A 22,020-nucleotide genomic window follows, 5' to 3' on the forward strand; every position below is an offset into this window, starting at 1 on the left:
ACTTGCCACCACTGTTCCTTGGCAATGAATGTGCTGGAGGGGCACAGTTCCCCAACAGTGCCAGCCCTTCCTGTCTTGCCCCGAGGAGTCCACATTTGGGGCATGCAGACAATTTCCCTCTGTTTTGCCAGTCTTGTGACCCATTAGATGGGCTGTAACCTTCCAGCCAACCTGACTCTTGGCAGTATTGCCCCTTTCCTGTCAAATAAGACCTCCTTCTTTTATATAGCCAAGCAGATGTACGCCTGCTCAAAGAGAATGTGCAGCGCGTGCTTTATGGCTGCACCTGCTCACATTTGCATAGGGAATATGCCTGGGTGGGCTCTTCTACAATGTGAACTACACAGGCAGCATCTCAGTAAAAAGAAAAGCCTAGAAATCAGAAAGGAATACAAACAATCCAAGAGAGTATCTGGCAGTATGATTGGAGTGGGCTTAATGGGGCTGGGCTGCTTTCAGCTGTCGTTGCCACCTCATCACAGGAAAATCATGTTGCAAAAGGAGCAAGGGTGGAATAAAACTGCAAAATACACGGAAGATAAAAATGTCTTGAGCACAACAAGGGCAGTGCACAAACTCCTGGAGCTACTTCTTTGCTTGCTAGTTTATATATATAACTATATATATATATAGTTATATAAATATAATCCAGTGTCTTCAGTTCTGAAGTTTTCAGCAAGTAAAGCTGCAAGGACAGAGATGATCAGTTACTATATTCTCTTGCTGAAGCCAATGGATCTTTACTTGTTTATATTTCCACTGCACTGTATTATATGAGGATCCATCTCCCTGTATGCTGTTATTTGGGCACTAACAGTGCTAAAGTGAAGGCAAGACATTAGACCTACTTATGTTACGTGTGATGAACCCCAAGAGAAATGGAAGCTGCCTGAAGTGGAATTACCGTGACAACTCTGAGCTTTACCTGACTCTAAAGTACTTTTATCCTATCTGAGGACAAAGATGGAAAATAGAGTACAAGAAGAAATTTCCCTGTTCCTCTCCTCCCCCCTCCAAAATGATACACGAAGAGATCAGTACATGAGATCTAGGTGCAAATGACTCCAGACAACTTGGTCAAACAAGTTTTGCTTCAATAGGTTTGCCTGTGCCTTTCTTTCCCCAACCCTCTTGCAACAAATCAGAATGACACAGGGTTTTTCGTTTGTTTGTTTTGCAGGAGTTGCAGTATAGTGGGTTTCTGAATATTCTAATCATAATAAAATTGTCAGAATATCCAAACCAAACTGGCACATTATTCAAAATGCTCCCAGATAACCCATGGGCAGACTGAATATCTTTATCCAAGAACATATATAACCTCCAAATGATAACTGCATGGTATTAGAGCATGTTATGACAGAGCAATTTTTCAAACTGATGCTTTGTTACTGCAGCACTACAAGGTAACAGAGTACCACTGTGGCACATCTGTGTGCTGGGAGACTGCCATGTTGCAACTACAATGTCTATTTTGGATGGCAATTGCTATGTGGTACTGCTGCAATGCTTCTGCTGTGACCTGTTGCTGTATTTTGTGTCCTAATACAACGTCTCCAAAGAATACCATGATATTCTGCTCCTTCATGCGGATGGGACAGAATAGAACCTGTGTGTGAAATGAAGACCATGTGTCTCTTAACTGTAAATGGCAACTAAAAGATAGGCAAGAGATACCTTTCCAGTGTTTCATTCTCCATTTCCTTGTGTATTTAGAGCAAAGCAGAGAACTCTTTGTGGGAATGCCCCTTGCAGGGACTCCTGCTCCTCTTAAAAGGAAAAAGCCCACTAAACTCATTGGGAGGCTGACACACGAAGGTAAGATACGCAAAGCTGCACACATGAGAATTGTCTGGATTTCAACCTGAATTTCAGCTTTCAGAATTTCACACTGTACATGACTGAAATCCTAGGGCAGGATACACACTGAACATACCAGGAGGCAGGGCCCCAGATATTACTATAGCTGAGCCTTCAACCACAATACACTTTGTAACTTCCTATTGAATACTTTGTATACACAGTACTTACCTGAATAGAAAGAGAATATTATCTTTTCTGGGCATTGATGCTGCAGGGTCTACTTATCCTCCATGTTAATCTCTTTCTTAGAATATTTGCCTCTAATTTCTTTTCCCTCTTTGTGAGAGAATTCCTTTGATTCCAGCACTTATTTATGGAAAAAGACAGTTTCTCTCAGCAGGAGAAACAGCAGGAAGAGTGTAACTCAGGACACTTTTCTTTATACAGAAAACATGTTCATTGAGCAGGGTGGCATTTAACTGACCGTGATACCCTCATCATCTCTTTATTTTTAACAGCTTGGGGAATGCTTTTGGTGCTTTGGAAAAGTAGTAATTCAGTGCTGCCACTTTCTTCAGGTTCCCAAAAGGGTTGTAGAAACCTCTGTAGTAGGGTATTTATTTTTCTGTTTTTCCCCAGTCCTGTAATGAAGTAAACAAGTAAAAATACAATTTCCAGTTAAAGAGCGTTTCCTCCCGTTGTAGAAAACAGTGTCATATAGAACTGGCTTGCCAAAAGAAATAAAAAAAAAAAGAAAAAAAAGAAAAAAGAAAAAGAAAAAGGAAATTTCTCTAGAGAATATCTATTAAAATGAGAATAGATTTACACCAATTTTATACCAGTTTAATGATGAAGATTTATTCTCTGTTGTGAATGAGAAACCAAGGCAGATAAGTGGTTCAATCCTTGCTTAATAATAATAATAGCAATAAAAAAAAACACACCATATTAAAAGTTGCTTGTTCTGGACAGAGAACTCTAAGTGCATTTATGGAAAACTTTTATGTTTGAAGCCATTGCTTTGATAGAGCATTAGTGGTACAAAATGAGATGGCAAGAAAGTTACCTAGTAATTAACATGTTAAGTCTTGACGAGAAGTTCAACCACTTTGCCTTATAAAATTTCCCCTTAAAACAAATGAACAAAAAGATACAATAACATCATCAAATCTTGCCAAAATCGTGGTTTCAAGATAATGTTGAAATGAGTGTCTGACACTCATTGGTCTTGAAAGTAGGGAGTACAGGGCAGAAACTGGACAAGCCAGCCTCTTCTGAGGCAACACTAAAAAATCCTGCTGCATTGACTGAGCTTCTTCAGATGTGGGACACATGCATCTCGTTCCACCCTTATACCTTGATAGCAATCCACTGTACCCAAATGTCATCAGTGGGGGGGAAATAAAAGTGCATAGATTATTTCCTAAAAATGTTGATTTAGACAAGAACTCGGCTGCTTTGAAGCAATGTACAAGAGATCTGGAGCAGAGCACTTCCTAACGTGTCCCATTTGTATGTTTTGTAGTCATGCCACAAGAGGTGACCAAGCTGAACCTGGGGAAGAAGATCAGCATCCCCAGAGATGTGATGCTTGAAGAACTTTCTCTCCTCACTAACAAAGGATCCAAGATGTTCAAATTACGTCAGCTGAGGGTGGAGAAGTTCATTTATGAGAATAACCCTGATGCCTTCACTGACAATTCTGTGGTAGGTTGGAAATTAAAACTGCAAAGCTGCTCTGTGCATCCAGGGGGAACAGGAACGGAAGGTTCATAAGCTTGTTTCTTTCCATCTCTATGTGTATGGGCAAAGAAGTGCAGAAAAAAAAAAACCCGAGCAAATTAGATGAACACATATGTTTTTTGTTTCAGCAGCAGATTTAGTTTCCTTTTGTGAATAGTTTGGTATCATGCAAACAGCAGCATGGGAAAACAGTACTGAGTGATGAGGGAGGACCATATGTTTATCAGGCATTCAGAACTGCACAGGATGTTGTACCCATCCCCTTTTCCCTTTGCAAGATGGAAGTGAGCCAGTCAAGTCTGACTTCAGCAACAGTGGGTGAGGTTCTATTTTTAGCCTTGGATACAATTTTATTCCTCCTACTGGGTGCAGACCCCTTCTTGTTTCTGCACAAAATTCCATCAATGAAAATTCAGATAGAAATTTCCAAGATGACACTGCAGTTTATTCAGTTAATTTGTTGGAAGCTATGGCTGGTGGGTTTTTTTGTTTTGTTTTGTTTTGTTTTGTTTTTCTGGTGTGTCTTCCTACTAGATACAATGTTTTTTCCTCTTTCCCACGAGTTAGTTCTTTCATTTAATCTTTGAACTTCTTTCTTCAGTTACTTGCCTGAAGTAATGTCATCCGAAGATATAGAAACTCTTACAAGAGGAAACTCTCCTTTCCCATCATGTTAGGAATTCAGTAAAACAACATTTGGATGCAGCATCTCATCTTCTGATGCTCTTTGAGCTTTATTTGGTGGTACAGTTCTGTCCCTTTGTGGCATCTGTTTTCCAGTCTTGGAAAACTTGAGCAAAAAATGAAAGTCAAGCTGAAGAAAATATTCTGCCAAAGAAAAAAAAGTAAGCTATTCTTTAGCCTTCTGGTATTTCTGAAAGCAGCTAGTAAGTTTCTGCATTTGACTCCTAAAACTGACAATGTGAGAAGCAGGATGTGCAAAGATGTCTGAAAAGAATCATTAAAATTGTAGCAGTAGGATGGAATATAGATCAGGGATGACAGGTCAGCGACACAGCAAGAATATCTCACGTTGCTGAACTGTGGCAGTTTCTTCACCTCTTGGTGCCTCAGGCAGTTCAATCAGCTCTCTTAGAAAAGATGTGAGAACGAATGGTGTGTTGAACTCTGGACTCTGCAGCTGGAAATCCTAGAGAAATGTAAGCTGTTTTTATAAATACTCAGCAATCCCAGAGCTCCTCGAATGTACTGAGGACCAAGTTCCTATGTCAGAATATGAGTATTGCAGCAATGAGGATGGCAGAGGGAGTGAGAAACTAAGGTGAGGTAATAATGAAAAGACTGAGGTCCAAATGTGCAAAAATTTGAAGGTGTCACTTATGGGTCTCCAATCAGAGAAATACAACGTGAGTTCACAACATGAGTTGTGATAAACTAGCTCAGAATTAGATTTGCAAAAACAGAGGCACTGAAGTTTTAACAGAGATACTGCATCTCTCCAAGACTTACATTACAAAGGCTGATGACCATCACTGATTTTCTGTTAGCTGTCTTTATTTTTTCAGTAAGTTTATTCATCCACGTCTGACACTCATTCCATACCCTTTCTGTAGTGAACCTTTACTTGTATTCTGCAACAACATCCACACTCTCCTGCTCTTTGAGTAAAATTGCTGAGGAAAAACATATCTGGGAGTTAGACAAGACCCTGACAAGGCTAGGATTTTCATCATGGCTTTGCTATATGGAGACAGTGCTCCAAAGAGCAGCTGGTACCCTCTGTTAAAATCCCCTATGATTTGCTTTCAGAGCAATCTTTTTTCTACAGTCATGGAGCAAGTAACAAATCTCTGTTGGTCAGTGCAGTAGGACTTCAGTCTGCCATACTGCCCTTGCCTGAGGCCATTTTAGTAGGACCACAAACTTAATTGTTAGCATTTGCTGGCTGCCCTGTGCACTTTGTGCAAGGACTCTGCCAGGCTGCATCCACTGCCTTTGTGGAGAACTGTTCTAATCATCACAGCCAGCACAAATTAACACCTCTGCTGGCAGCCAGAGCAGCAAGAAGAAAACTTGAGTGATCTCAGCAACAGAGCCACCCCCTTGGAGGGTTGGTTGCTATCAGGCAGCTAGATAAAAGCAACAGATCTGTGGCCTCGCTGTTATCTCCCAAGCCATCAGGAAAATGCCTGACCTTTGCATCAAATCAGTTTATCAAAAAAACCTTTTGATTGCACTATTTGATTAGCAATCTGGTCCCCTCCTTTCTTGCTCCCGGCTTTGCTCAGAGGATTAAAAGACGGTTTAAATGAAAAGGAACAGTGAGAGGAAGATAACGGCAGAGTAGAGAATTCCTATTACTACTTCCAGCCACTTCCTCCGCCCAGTTAATTTTCACATCCTTTGTTTCTCATCCCCGAGAAGTTATTTTACCTTCAAGTTGTGAAGATATTTAAAGCTGGTGGGTTTTTTTGTTTGTTTGTTTTGTTTTTTATATCATGGATTTCTTAACAGTCTTACAAAGTTCTCAAGAAACGCAAGGCAAAGCAAGAAAGGGTTGGAATGGAGTACAGATGATTTCTTTCCCTCCAGAAAAAAATAGATTAACAGCAAGGTAACATAATATAAAAACAAGACAAAGAGAAAGGTTATTAAAAATAAATCCAAACCATATAAGGGATCCTAGAACAGCCTGTGCTGTGGCCATAAAGCTTCCACACAAGGCAAAAGATCCCAGCGGTCATGTCATTGATCTACTCTCTCGCTTCCACTCTCCACCTCCTTTTCCTCATTCACTCAAACAACCATGCAAGGCAATCAGATCACTGTCCTCATTTCTAGCAGAGAAAACATACTTATTGCATGTGCATGAATGTCAGATAGCCCATGTAGAAGAGAACATGTCACTCTTCCTCTTATTACTGCTACGTGTCCATGCATTCAGCTGAAGATAAACTGTAGCTACTACCACATTCAAAAGGGTTGAACATTACCAACATGAGCATAATGAAGTGCACTGCCTGCTGTGCGGCAGTCTTCAGTATTGTGCCTCTTCTCTTGAAAATATACAGTAAAAACGGATGTTTTTAGCAAGAACTGAGTTTGACATTTGTAGCAGTCTGACATCCTGACAAAAAGCTTGTGTCACGTTCTCCTGTACCATGCTGGAGATGTGGAGCTCTGCCTGTCTCTGGCTACTAAATAAGAAGGATTTCTTCTCCCTGTCCCACTCTGTGCCACTGTGTTGCAGGAACTACGATTCATTCCATGCCTTAGAGGATACTATCAACCTCATTGTGGAGTTGCAAGGTGCAGTTTGTTACTTGCTAAAGAACACTGCAAAATTCTAGCTATCTATGTACTCAATTGCCATAGCATCTGACAAATCACTAAAGGAAGGAAATACTTCATTCATTGTTTTAAAAGTGAAACTGAGACAGAGAGCATCTCAGTCCTACCTCTGGGTCTTCTAAATTGCACTTTACTGTTCAGAATTAGAATAGCAGTTCACAGACTTTTTCTCCACTTCATAATATTTATTCTGTTGTCCTCAAATACATCGATATCAATTGAAACTACATTTCTTAGCCCCGCAGCCCCACTTATTTCTACCTTAACTATTTACAAAGTCCCACTTCTGCTTCCAGAAGTTTTGTGAAAGACCTTCCTGCTGTCATTAGATGGGAACTGTTTGAAAACAAAGCCATGGTTATGCTTTTAGGACGTTGCTGTTATGATGTCTTTCTTCCAGTGAGAGCCCTTAAAAACAGTCAAAAATTGTGGTCTAATTTGGGCTATATGTGGAAAATATGTCTTATGGAGGGATGTGATTTGTGTCTACTTTTTTCTGTTTCAGCTTTGCCAACCATATCTTAAATTTAAATTTAAATTAATTTAAATTAAATTAAATTAAAACTACTATGGTGGTGGTATAACCTATATCTGAGTAGACAATTGTCAGTTGTAATACACCTAAAAAAACCCACAATAACCGCAAACATAAAAACCCACTTTCACACATTTTCAGCGCAGCCCATAAGTTACAGTAAAGGCAGTTCCCATATCTTGGCAATGCCTTTGTGAAGACAAGCTGAACACGTGTGGGCAGGTAGTTTCTGCTGGACTTAAGTCAGGAGGTCTCTTCAGATCGGATAAGATACCAAATGTGAAACAAATCATAGGAATTGAGAAAGGGTTAAAGCACTGGATTACTGTTCCTCTGCATAGTGACAGGAGATACCCTGTACTTCTTTTGCAGCTCAACAAGAACCCAGTGGAGTAAGGAGAAGTGACAGGTAGAAAATGGAAGTGATTATGTTACAATGCCTAAAATGGTGCATCACAGCTGACAAAAATACACTAACAGCCTGCCTCACAGTTCTCACATGTGAAATGGCCAAACATTATATAATATTTCAAGGAAAATATAAGGATGGAGGAACAGAAGAGCAGCCATGCAGCTACTCGTCATGTGTCACGAGCATAAACTGTTGATTCTGGTTGCTCTTTAGTATATGTACTTAGTGGAATGCCAAAGAAGATCACTGGAGGAAGGTTTTAAGTGAAAATATTAAGAAAAACATTCTTTTAAAAGTCTGTTCTGCTGGGAATATTAAACCCCTTGAATAAATCTTACCGAATAAGCTGGTATATAAAAAACTCCAAGGGTGTGACATAAGTGGAGTGAGCCAGTTGAAATATAACTTTTCTAATAAAATGAGTCTTGCTATGCTGGAATTGAATTGGTGCAGAAGACCTAAAGGAAGACATAGAGATCCCAATTAAATCCTAAACTGTCTAACAGTGGACATGAAGTCTGATGGTTTCCTGTTCAAGAGGTTACTGGCATGGAAGAACTTAGAAAGGCAGCGAGGAAGAGCCACTGTTTCTCCACAGCAGTTTGTTGGAGCACTGTGAGAAAAGTTGAGGCATAAATGCAGAAATTCAGAAACTCAGTTTCTTTCATCCACAAAGAAAAAATGGAAAGGATGATATAAAACATGTAAATAAGGTATTAAAAACAAAACAAAACAAAACAACAACAACAACAACAAAACTGTACTATTAGATTAAAATTATCTCAATTTAGATGGGTAAAATCAGACAGTGAAGTGAAAAATTCTTTGCATAAGGTTAAAAAGCAAGTCAGAAATAGAGCTGGAAGTAGAAAGCAGGAGCTGAACCAACTTAACTGCCTCCTGGGGGAGCACGATTGAAAAATGAAAATAGCTTAAGATACTTTAACAGCTGAGTTTCCTTTTTCTATTTTTCCTTTTACAGAAAGTGAATCACAGGCTTGAGGCTGTGCAAAACCAAATTAAGGACTAATGGACACCCCTTTACCTTATGTTTTCATTAAAAAATAAGGCAGTTTAATTCAGTGATCCCTACTCTCATATTCAAGCGTCTAAATTTTAAATCAGCTATCCTACCATAAAGGAACATTTGAGTGGCTGCTACTGAGAGGACATAGTCACGGTAACTTCAGAAGTGTTAGTAACCACATAGGCATCAAGTCTTTGGGAAGCTCTTTATCACTGAGGCGGAAATAGAAACACATATGGTGGCCTCAATCATTCTCTTCAGGGCACAGTAAGGAATTGACGGGAAGCACACGGTGTCTCCTCCTGGGGACTGCCTGCAGTGACGTCAGGGCATTGGGATACTTAGAGATCTCAGCTCCATTAGCTGGATCATCTTTCATCATCTATTTTTCATGAGACACATGCAGCAGTCCTAGGGAATTCAGAATTAGTTTGATCCAGGCACTCAGCCTGCAGAATCGGACTCCCACTGGTGCTAAGGACTTCAAAGACATGAGCACAAATTGTTTAGGTGAGCCAGGGGACTGTGCAACACATGAAGCCTCCACAATTCTTTTCTTAGGGCAAATATAGGGATGCCTAAGGACTGAGACTGTTTCCTGCCTCCAGCCACACACAAACAAGTGTTAAACATACCACAACAAAGAAGGACTGTGATCTGTCCCCAGGGCCAAGAGGAAAGGGTTATCAGCCTTCCCAGTTGACACTCTTGGGCTCTTTTCCTGGGACTTTCACCAACAGGATCAGTGAACCCTGGGAGGAGAATTTTATCATTTGAATATTCATCTAGAATATGCATGTTGCTACCAATGGCACAAGCCATGCATTCCACCCAAGTGAAAACCATATTTCTCCATGAACACCCTGACCAGAGACAAAGCTGCACTTACTAATCTTTGACTGTGTCAAAGCGCTGCTCCTGACCTCCACTGTCTTGGAGGGGGTTTGTTTGAAGCCAGCAAGATTCAAGATTTCAAAAAGATAGATTGCCTTTGCCTCCTATTATATTATAGATTTTCCTGTAAATTTGATTCCAGATAGTTCACTGTGGTAGCTAAAAGTAAAGAAAACAATTTATTCTAGTAGGTGAGTAGAGTTGGGGTATTGCATGGAAAATGGGTCTTTCCTATCTGAATGGAAATGTCTCCTGAGCAGAGGATCAGTGAAAAATCAGAAAGTAGGCTGAGACCCAACAAACTAATTAAATTTGCAGATGAGTACGATTTAACTGTGGTTTTCCTGAGGTAGATTTTGTGTTTCAGAAAATTTCTCTCCTGTTTAGTGGTAATACTGCAATTTAAAATAACACAAGGTGGCAATGATGCCCCTTCCTGGTCACATGAAATACTGCTGTTGTGGACCAACTCAGATCATTTTACTGTAGTTCAGGTTATCCTGATGCTCCTAATGCTTTTTGATCCTTTCCTCCCCCCCCCCTCTTTACTCTCTTTTTCTTTTCTCTCTCTCTCTTTTAATTTTCCCCCAAAAAGTGAATGCAAGTTAGCACAGGAAAAGAAAAATAAGCATTTAATGCTGAGGAAGGGCGCGCAACATGGGTGAAACTTGAAAGAAAATTCTGCTTTGAAATTACTGAGCATATCAGTAGAAGCATTAATCTTCCGTATCTATTAAGCTTTTGAGAGCAACCTCATTCTGACCCCTACCCCTCAAACAAACAAACAAACCCAACACTTTGTTTCAGCTTGCCTTTTTACAGTTACATTGCCCCCACACATAATTGAACAGACTGTCCTGCTAGATCCTGTGTACAGCTTAAGCTTCACACTCACCATCCTCTCCCTTTTCAGTGCTTCCTGACATTCAGGAGAACATTATCTCCTCTGTTCCTAAAAAGGGAATTCCCTACAGCTAGGAGAAGGATGGACAGTCCGTAAAGGCCCCGAGGGCACCAGCTCTGCCACTTCAGCCTGCAGCTGGCTCCCTGCCTGAGTTGCAGCCTGGTGACCTGCTGTGAAACCCTGGACACTGTTGCTGGAGACACACGGAGCAGAGGGTTAGATAATTCTTCTGCCTAGAGCCTTGTGAGATTTTTACTTCTAGTCTATTTTTATCTGACCGAACAGCTGGCCTTGGAAGCCTGTTTACAGCCTGGAAAGCTGCTTTTTGCTAAACTGTACTAGGTGTAAGAGCCCTGAGAAAAACTTAACCCTTTGGGAGCTCTCAGATCAGCACATTTGCCTCCCAAGGATTGCCTGTGAGGAATTTACATGAGCAGAACTGCAGCATGAGGAATGACAGATTAAATAATCTTCAGCTTTATTACTGGTATGTTTGTGTACTTGTGGCCTATCCCCTACTCCAACAGAAAAGACATATGCCAGGCTTCTAGCTCTGTAGTGCAAATCTCAATGTATAAATACCTCTCCATGACAACTTTCATATATATGGAAAACAGCCATACTGGCAGTTATCTGTCAGGCTTTTATATTGTCATAGGTATTCTGCTGCTGTTGTGCTTCCTAATGCTTAGCTCCCACATGAAACAATTTCTATCTCTTGTCTATTTTGCTTTTCCACAGCTTGAACAGTGTCTCTGTTTGGATTTCTACCTTCTCTGGCAAAAGCTGTTATTTCCTTCTGTATTTCATGCAGGTCACTGCTGGGGACTGTACACAGAACTGCCCACTTAAAAGTGTCCTTCAGTTGCCCTTGTTACTAAAACTGCTTCTAAGCTGAGTTAAGAGAATAACTCCTCCAAAGTTCTGCCATTGGTTTTGTAATCAGGACTGCTTAGATCCCAGGGAGTCAGGAGTTTGCATTCTGGGACCAGATCCTGCAAGTATGAGTAGACAATGTCCTGTAATGTGGAATTCTACTCTCTTTTGCCCTAGGATCACTTTCAGAAGTACATCCCACCAGGAGGGCATTATGGAGAAGATGCTCATGGTTATGGCCATGGGCGGATGGTAGGAGGAGTGACAGCAGGGCATCATGGCTCCAGTAAGCAGCACTATTCCACCGTTCCTCCTAGGCCTGGAAGCAAAGGAGGTCCTGGAGACAGTGAAGGGGAGCATGCAGAAGGATCTGCTGGAAGTGCTGGAGAAGGAGGTCATGGTACCGAGAAAGGCAAGTATCTCTCTGCAAGAGCAAGAGATAGATAAAGCTATCAGAGCTTGTACTAATTTTACTCTTAGAGACAAGTAGACGAATTTGACTAAAACCTGTATTCCTACAAACTAAGTTGCACTGCGAAGTTTAAGATGTTGTTTTGATCGAGTGTTTCCTTTGCTCATTCATAAACAAAAAGCAGAAATACCTGCCTTGATTGAACCAAAGAAATGATGGCAAAATCCAGAGTTTTTAAGGTTGGTACAGCAGAATGCCTGTACAGCATGAGCCAACACCTCTCCTTTGGAGGGTTTCATACTGAACACTACTGGAGTCAGTAGGAGTAGCTTTTTAGCTCAGTAGTCTGAACTGACACATCAGTCTTGAGTATATCAATCCTAATTTCAAATTAAAGTCTTCACCTGAATGAACAGCACATTTTGGGTAATATTAAGAAAGAAACAGCAGTATTTCTAAATGTTATCTGCTAATCATCACTTCAAGCAATATCTTGATGAGGCAGAGCATCTTTCACTGATTTTAGTTCTGATACATTTTTATCTTTCATTGACCTTCACCAGAAGGCTCCAAAATCAAATCCCTTGCATGAAAATCAGCAGATGAAGTAATTATTTTAACAGTTCCAATGGCATTTTAACAACAAAAAGCAAATTTGCTTGGGAACTGTGAATGGGTACCATAAGTGACCAACTACTTTGAGTGACTTGTAAAATCCAAGGTTTTCCATTTACTTTCTGGAAGAATGTCCATTTTATATCAAAATTGGCTTTTATACTTCTGGATATCCCTGAGAGAAAGAAATCTGTGAAACTAGATAGCATTTTGCCTTCCCTAAGAATTTTCCCTGAAATAGTGAAAGAGGTGAGAGGTTTGAGCAACCAGAGGGAACAATGGAAATATAGCCTTCAAATATACACTTTAAACTGGGTGAGTGGCTCTTAGTCTGTGATACATCTGATTTTGTGGATAAGGACAGAAGTAGCCCAACTTAGAGAAATCTAACCATACATTCTGTGTGTCTCAGCTTCAATAGCAAGATAGATGTTCAATAGCAAGAAAAATGTGGTATTTGGAACACTTGTCACCTAAATAGATGGTTTCATTTTCATCTGTCTACAGATGGAAAGTCAGGAGGCAAAAAACCTCTGTTTAAAACTTACATCTCCCCCTGGGAACGAGCAATGGGTATCAGCCCTGAGGACAAAAGTCAATTGACTATTGACTTACTGTCATATAGTCCCAAAGGTGATTCCCCCCATTACAAGTCTTTTAACAGGTAAGTCTTCTGGGATATAGAATTCCATTTACTTTGAATGAAAATAACAGCCACAATAGTTTTGGGCATGGCTCTCCTGTGTTGTGCAATGTAAATTAGTATTAGTTGCATGCCGTTTTGCTAATTGCAGTCTCCCATGGGTGAAAAGATTGGAGGCCTATAAAGAGAATATACATTAAGAACTAGAGGTTTTAATTCAGCTTATAGACCTAGGTGGCAGGATATGAAGACTTTAATCCTTTTCTTTCTCCTCACATTTGGTGTACCACTGCTTATCACTGTAGCTATTTAAAGTTCAAGAATTCAGTAAAAATACTCAGTATCAGAAGCCATATACTTGCCAGTACTTTAGATAAGAATCAGGATCTTCCTGTTGCTTCTGCTAAGAATTGAAAGTTTATAGTGAACTGAAAGTTTGATTGTTGCTACTTGCAGTGCAGCCACAATCTTCTGCTAACCTATGTTATGTCCATGGTTTGCACTTAGTTTTGTAGCTTTAGAACATCAGTAGCTAGAAAGTACTAAATCGCAGCCCTTTCTGCAGTAACATAGCCTCTGCCTTAAAAATGTAAAGGATGTCGTCAGGCGTGAAAGTTGTCTGGTTCTACAGAGGGCTATGCAGCAGGAATTTAAAAGTGCACAGGAGCAGAGAGGATTTGTTTCCTGTTTTTATTGGTGTTGTTTTTTAAGCACATAGACAATAGATATGTATGCTCTTGGGTAGGATTTGGTGGTTAACTGCAACAGCAGTAACATGCACTAACTCAATACATTTAATTGTTTGTTTTCTAAATCTCACTGTTCACCTACATTCTGTGCACTCAGTCCATTGTTTCTCCTTTGCCAGGACTGCCATGCCGTATGGGGGTTATGAGAAAGCAGCCAAACGGATGACATTCAAAGTGCCTCAGTTTGATATTTGTCCTTTGCTTCCAGAATCTCTTGTGTTATATAATCAAAATTTCAGAAACAGACCCTCCTTCAACAGAACCCCAATACCTTGGATGCCTTCAGGAGAGTCCTCCGAGTACCATACTGACATCAATCTGCCAAGAAGTGGTGAAACAGAAGAGCTGTAAATCCCCACCCCCAAAGTCTTTCTTTTTTTTTTTCTTAGCCCTTTCTATTTGCAAGTTGGTAGAAAGGAGCTGAAAAGTGCAACTCTAGTCCTGTGAGTCCTTTCTTTCTTTTTCTTTTTTCTTTTTCTTTTCTTTTCTTTTCTTTTCTTTTCTTTTCTTTTCTTTTCTTTTCTTTTCTTTTCTTTTCTTTTCTTTTCTTTTCTTTTCTTTTCTTTTCTTTTCTTTTCTTTTCTTTTTTTTTTCCCCATAACCCCAACAGGTTCCTGGTGACTTCTAAACTTTACACTCGCTGCGGTGTTAATCCATGCCAGAAACAGTTTGAGGGAAAGGAGTTTTTTATTCACCGGGGCATAAATGGGCAAAATTAGGAATTCATTTTCTGTTTAGCAATGCTAAATGCTTCTTGTCTGCTTTATAATAAATTTGTCATATATTCACAAGTAATAAAACACCAAGATGAAATTAAATTAAGAAACAAAAAACTCTGCTTTTTCTCTTTAAAAATGATGCTGAATCAATTTGAGGACTAGCCATAACAAAAGACTGAGTCTCACAACAAGACTGTTAGCATGAGAAGAAACATCTGGGACAGTCATAAGACAGGCAGGTATAGATCAAGACATGAAGGTATGCATCACTGTTAAGCTGGACAAAGACATTGAGACCAGTGGTGGGGAATGAAGTATCTGGGAGGAAATGATACAAGTAACCATAACAGCATTGGAGATAAAGTAGCAACTGAGTCTCTTGATGTAACAGATTAGAGCACTGCACGCTCATCTCAACTATCCCAGTTCTCTCAAGTGTATCATAAGCAATAGCTCAGTTTTCTTCACTTAGACAAAACAAGAAGGCAATGGGCTGGAAGTGAGCAGAGGCACTTTCAAATGAGATTACTTGTCTATAGTTACAGATCAAGCAATAAGAAGTCTTCCTTACAACAAAAATACTTTGACATCCATCACAGTGCAACACTTATTCAAATACGCTAACCTCAGAACAGATTCAATTTCTTGTAACAGTTGTATCAATGCAACACATACAAGAGGAAAGCCAGGCACTGTGAAAAACAAATGAAGAACATTGGTTGTCTTCGTGGAATGCTTTGTTTCGTGGACATTTGCACTTTGACATGACACACAGAGCACTTTCAGCACTGTATCCTGGCTTAGCCTGCACAGAGACTGCTTTGCAGCTCCTCTCCCTGATGAATTCTTTGGATCAACGTTTCCTCTTACGAGGCTAGAAAACATATTTGCAGGTACAGTTTCCACTGAAGTATTTCTCATTTAGGATTTTTTCCTCCTCAATGAGAAACCCCTGTAATAGTGTGTGGTTTTATTGTTTGTATAGCTACAAGGTTGGCTTTGTTCCTCTCCTCTAAATGGCAACAGCCAGAACTACCTGGAGATTTCTTAGAAATTATGCTGACAACATCAAGTTGCAGAAGTGATGAATGAGTATTTTCCTAAACATTCTGATGAAATATATGTTTTATTTAATGATTAAGATGAATTTGGAACTCAGTTTAGTGAATAAATCTAAAAACAATAAGATCATATTTATTTCCTCTGGAGAAGATCACGCCAAAAATGAATGTTTGTCTTTTTTGACCTCATCTTACACAGTCCTTGAAGTTTGTGTTGAAAGGACTAAAAAAGAAGGACTAAACAAAAATGCAGGCAAGGGTAAGAACTGCAGAAATAGCACAGTACTCCCTGATGGTGTGTTTTCAAAGTTCCATCATACATGGGGACAACATCCACCATGGTCAAAGGATGAGACACCCCTGAAACTCTCTGTGGTTCATAATATGCAGTTGGACAAGAATTTTTGTCTGTGTGCCTCATCATTCCAAACCCCAAACAGGGATAAGAAGTTGTAACATGCTTGGAATTAGTATTGCACAATTACAAATTTTAACTAATATTGCTATTATTACTAATATTCATACTTGTAAGCTAAGAGGATCCTTCAGTTTTGGTAAATCTGCTTAAGGAGGCACATAGCTCTTCTTTTGCCAGTACACTTTCAACCTCAAATCCTGTTAAGTGGGATTTATGTGCTTTTGCTTCTAGTACACAGTGGGAAATCTAACATTACATTTTGTACAACAATTCAGACAACTACTATCTTGCTGTTTACATAGTGTAATTTACATGCTACTTCAACCATATGTTAAAAGTGAGAAGAATCAGTAATCCAAATCCCATCTCAAAAATCATTGGCACAACTCTGCTAATTTCAATAAGGCTTGTTGCAAATATAATCAGGGCACAAGTTCGCCCAGAATGTTCAAATATTTAAGAGAACATTAGTAGCTGCTTCTGCTCTTTGTTTCCTTGGGCTGTGATGTAGACTCAGGGGACTCGCCTCTGTATGATACTTACTTATACGGGGAATAAGAGGATTTTCTAGGATTTAATTACACTGAGTTCCCCCCACAAACTAGAAGCTGTGGAATGGAAACTCACTCATCTGCTTTTAAGCAGGATCATAGAGATCACAGATTAAAAGGACCTAAGAAATATTGTGCCCACCCTCCAGTAAAGGCAGAATGCCATCCCCCTGGAGAGGATGTATTAGACATTAAACTTATATTCCATGGAACAGCAGCCAAAAAAGAATTTATCAGAGGGGGGTTGACCCATGAAAAGAATGATTGGTTACAATTTTGTGACATTCAATTTAGAACAAAATGTTCTGGCCTTTTAAGGTTATTTTCAGTATTATCCTCTTGTTTCCAAGCTCTGAAATGCTTCCTTCATGTAGTGAGACTTGTTTGATGAAGAATCATCCAAGCCATACTGAAAACACGCCAAAAAAAAGTACTCTCTACTTTTAACACAACAGAAAGGAGTTTAACAAATCTCAATATTACCATCCATAAATTCATGTGCTTTAAAATCCTGTCTGAAGTTACACCTGTAAACTGTAAGACTGTTAGTGGTACAGTCTGTATGCTTTTCTGTGTTGTGCAGAAAATCTTCCATTTGACTGCAACATATTCCCTAATCAAAAGCTTTGCATCTCATCCTAGACTGCCTCATATGAGCAGCTCATCATTAGTGGTGATGAGAGTATAATTCATACAACGAACATCTGGGAATTATATTTTATGCTGTTACTGACAGAGCATTTAGAGGAGATGGCTTTGTCATTAGGCTTAGTGACTGTCAGAAATAAAGGTGAGAATAGTTTCTAGCTATTAGTAGAATATGGCTTCACCTTGTTTGACTTTTTTTCTTTATTCATACTGCGAACACACAAAATGTATTCATTTTACAATTAAGTACATCCAAAATGTTATATATTCATTTTGGATGTATATCAATTGTATGTATATATTTATATATTCACATCTCTTCTACAGTAGGACTGACATTGGACAGACAGAGCTCAAAACCAATTGTTCTGTTACAGAGAAAACATGTTTGTACATAGCCCTAGTCTCCACACATGTCCTACTGTCTCACAGTGCAAAGCTTGAACATTCATTGCACTAAAGATGTCTTTTTCCTACCTAGCTTGTCCTGACCAAAGTTTATGTTCTTTTCCACAGAAGACTGACTGCCGCAGGTGTGACTATCTGGCAAACATCCCACATCCAAAGGGCTGTTCCTTGGCACAGCAAGCTGGTGTGAGCACTTCTCTGGCAACTTACAGGGTTCACAGCTGCCCATCAACAGCAGCTTGTATGCTAACTCTTCTTGGATATGTATTAGACAAGTTCACAAGCCAGACTGCTAGCATTAGTATGTTTCTATGCAATTTAATCTATGCCAAAGTCCTCACATTGCAGCTTACTGACTGGTTAGAACAAGTTGCTCAGCCTGTCTTGGAGATGTGCCTGACCAGGGCCACAGATAAGCAAAATTTGCAGATGCATGCAGAACTAGGATTTTGTGGAACCTTCCAACTTTTGTGAGCTGCTGAGTATGTGGGATCCAAGACATTTAATTATATTCATTGCATCATATATCTAGTAGGAAAAGTATCTTCAGCTAGTGTAATTAATTAACTGTACCTCTGTGCTACACCTCTTGCTCTCTCTGTATTAATCACACAGGAAGTGTTGTCATCCCCCTGATGATCATCTTCTGTTTGCAGTATAGCTTAAATAATACTCTAATGAGTCTAAGTTCTTGCTTTGACACATACTGTGTTAACACATGCAGCAAAGGGGAGAGGACTACACCAAATTCTCTGAAGGAATACTCCTGAAAGTAACTTGAACCACTGTCAGCTTAAAAATAAATCTCACATATAAGCTCTGATTTAAATTTTCTATTAAGTGTTCTAGAAACATCACTTACAAAGGTTGTTCTGAAAGTGATGCCTCTAATTTGTTTCTGTGGAAACTACAACAGATACAAAAAGGACAATAACACTATGTGATAGAGCAAATTCTCAGCTACATAACACGACTTTTCAGCATAGTCATCATGTATGGGAAATTGATAATCACAACCTGAACCTCTGATTAATCAGCTGAGGCAAGTGTCAGGTCAGCTGTGGGAGCACAGGTGAGAGTAATGTAGCTGTGCTCCTGGAAGGGGTGGAGCTTGACTCCACCTCCTCTAGACCTCATTTAAGGGCTGACTACCACTAAGGCAGCATGTCTTGGAGATTGCTCCTTGGTGGAGCTTGCCTCAGCATTTCCTAGCAGACTAAAGGCTTTCATATGGGTGAGTTTTTCCTGTAAATAACCTTTTGGATATTTACTACCAACTTTACATTATTGTCACCGTACATACCACCATTAGCTATGCATTTTATGAGCCTGCATAGCTATCTGGAAAATGGCTTGTCTTTTATGTTCCTGAAATGCACCACTCACTGTGCTCACATCCACTGTTTGGTCTCTATAAATATTCAACAGGTGCCACTGAGCATCAAGGAGTCCCATTTTTGCTGTGTGAAGGAATTTCACGATACACCTTTGTTTCACCTGTGCTTCCATGTCAGGCACAATTTTGTCAGTCTGCCCCTCTGCTGCCATCTGTTGCACAGCAACAAAATGCAGCAAAACGTTGCTGGGAAGGCTCAGCCTCTACTGCCATTCCACCATCTGCCTCTGATGTTGTGGGCCAGCATAGTAATAGGAGGCATTATGCTTGGAGCAGCTATCATATTTCATATCAAAACTCTCAATGTGCATTTTCCAACTTTTTAAAAGGAGAGAAATAAATAAATAAATAAATAAAGGCAGATAATGACCACTGCCCTTGAAAAGCAGGAAAGCATTAGAGGAATGGTTGCAGCCAGAGTTACTATCAACATTTTCAAAAGTCTACAGTGAACAAAAAAATGCATGAAATAAACAGAAATTAATTTACAGTTATAAGTTCACTTAGTGCCAAAACAAAATAGTTTTTATTCTTTCCTCTTCTAACAGGGCTTACTGGAAACGTTTATTTCTTGGAAATCTGGACAGGAAAGACATGACAATACTATGAAAGATTAACAAACATCTAAACTCTTGCCTAGCTCAGATATGAGCCATGGGCAACACTGCTGTTTCACTCCTGATCCCTGCATTTGGAGCTGGAGAGAAGAAACAGTACAAGGAAGGCACTGAAAGCACTGAAAAAGGCTATCTAATAAGCAACTCTTTATTTATTCTGCAAAGCATTTTCTGCAAAACATCCCACCATAAAAAGGGTAAATAAGGACTCTGTAGGCCTCCCTTTCTAACCGGGGAAGTTCCTGCCTTAAGCACCAATTTCATTATATATCAATCACCACAGGAAAAACAAAGTGGTCCCTGCAAAAAAAGAGAAAAAAAAGAAAAAAAGAAAAAAAAGAAAAAGAAAAAAAAAAAAAAGAAAAAGAAAAAAAAAAAGAAAAAAAAAAGGAAAATGAAGAACTTCCTGCTGACCAGCCTAAGGACAATCTACGGGCCAGATCGCACAGGAACTCCTTGCTCACAGATGCTGTACAAATTCAATTACACTGAAGAGTGCTTTAGTCTAACTGCACAGTGCCTGGATGAATGAATCGGATGAATAATTACTTCCATATTCTATTACAAAAACAGTCATGTTATAATGGGCTTGAAGCTAGCATGGATTCAGGGCTTCATTATACCTACTCTCTCTAAATCTTTCTCTTAATTATCTCTGGTCCCCAGGAGAGGGTTGAGGCCTTCTTTATTTGCTCTCTCTCCCAATATAGTTGGCTTGATTCCCAAAGCAAAAGACTGAAATGGAGTACGAAGTCACAAAGAGTAAATAAGTATCCTTCTAAACGCACAGATATTTTTTGTATTATTTTAGTAGTGATAAAAATGTCATGGCAGCAGCTGCAGCACATTCTATTGTTCACAGAAGAAACAGCAATTGAGCAGACACCTATATACACTGTTCTAATACGCTGTGTTTGTCCTGGGCAGAACAAAGGGTAGTTTGTTTGACAAAAGCAGTCCCAGTGTTCTGGGCATATCTTACACATCTGATATACTACTGAAGATAAGCCTGAATTATCAGAAGTTGGTAATCCTGGCATATAGACATACATCTTTTGGATAAAGAACACTGGCACCAACTCATTTTGTGTATGTTAAAAAGGGCTCAACAGCCAGTTAAAAAGAACTTCTACAACTTACAGAACTGCTGGTTTGCCTCCAGGGATTGTCACAGTATCTCTGAGACCTTGAGAAGGCTGAAATACAAAGGCACAAAGGAAAGAGTGTAAGCCCTCACATCTTCATGTTATTGTCAGATAAATGAATTATATCATTCATTGAAGTTGTTTAATATTAACAGGGAAGTATCAGCTGTACAAGGTAAGGGCATTCCCCTCCAAGTCATCTTCAGCCTGTCTTTACATGCACAGTCCCAAACTGATATGAAAGCAGCTGTTTGCTCCAGTGAGCTCGAAATTTGTTTCCTGGGCACCACCAAAACTACTGCTACCTGAGTCAGTATTTTACCACCACTGCACCGGTAACAGGAAAACTACATAGTGCAAAGTGCAGCTAATGCAATGCAAGGAATGTGAGCTAAATACTAGTACTATACATTCAGAAAATCAAAACATATTTATTCAACAAGTGTTCCAAATTCTTACAGATTTAATTTATGCCCGCATTATCCAAATAGATGGTGTTGACCACGTGATGCTACAGGTCTAACCTGAGCAAGCCCTGCTGTGACATGAATTACATGCAAACTTCTGGCAGATGTGACCATGTTGGCCTGTTCCCTTTAGCTATAGTCATATCCCACAGTGCTCATACCATACTTTGCAATCGTTAGGAATTACACACGCTCTGCAAGCACACTTAATTCGCCTCTGGCAAAAAGAAGACATTTATATCCAGGCAGCTCCATCCAGCAAGCTCCACTGCACCGGCTTAGGGCACTGATCCCACAATAAACTGCTTTGAGTAACAACGAGGCCAGGCCCGCACCTGCCCAGAGCACAGCCACCTCGGCGCTGACACGGCTTCCTCGGAGCTCAGCCACCCCACAGACACATGGAATCACTGCCAGCTGCAGCCTGCCTTCTGATCCTTGCGGGCACAGCTGTAGGGCTCCTTCCTAACGAGAGGGTTCGCTCACAAGCTGCGGATCTCCTGCCTTTTCTGAGGGGATGCTAAACCGGGCTGCCCTGCCCTCACAGACACAGGCTGGGGGAACGACAAAACACCCGCGCAGGGGCGGCAACACCGGCGGGCACACAAGACTCTCTCCGCACTCTCGCGAGAGAAGGCGTCCCGCCGCTGGCGCGGCCCGGGGCT

General features: G+C 40.1%; 2 protein-coding genes across 4 annotated transcripts in view; one reads left to right on the forward strand and one right to left on the reverse strand.

The window, feature by feature from the left end:
* Positions 1 to 22,020, reverse strand: part of SEC24C (SEC24 homolog C, COPII coat complex component) — a 202,411-nt gene that overhangs the window by 75,685 nt on the left and 104,706 nt on the right. The gene's annotated exons all lie outside the window — the stretch shown is intronic.
* MYOZ1 (myozenin 1) lies at positions 1,743 to 14,276 on the forward strand. Its single transcript, XM_072340651.1, has 5 exons — positions 1,743 to 1,818; positions 3,329 to 3,510; positions 11,684 to 11,918; positions 13,041 to 13,197; positions 14,045 to 14,276. Exons 1-5 carry the CDS (start codon positions 1,743 to 1,745, stop codon positions 14,274 to 14,276), a joined length of 882 nt encoding a protein of 293 aa, XP_072196752.1.

This window comes from Excalfactoria chinensis, chromosome 6, assembly GCF_039878825.1.
Source record: "Excalfactoria chinensis isolate bCotChi1 chromosome 6, bCotChi1.hap2, whole genome shotgun sequence".
In the NCBI taxonomy this organism is placed as follows: domain Eukaryota; kingdom Metazoa; phylum Chordata; class Aves; order Galliformes; family Phasianidae; genus Excalfactoria; species Excalfactoria chinensis.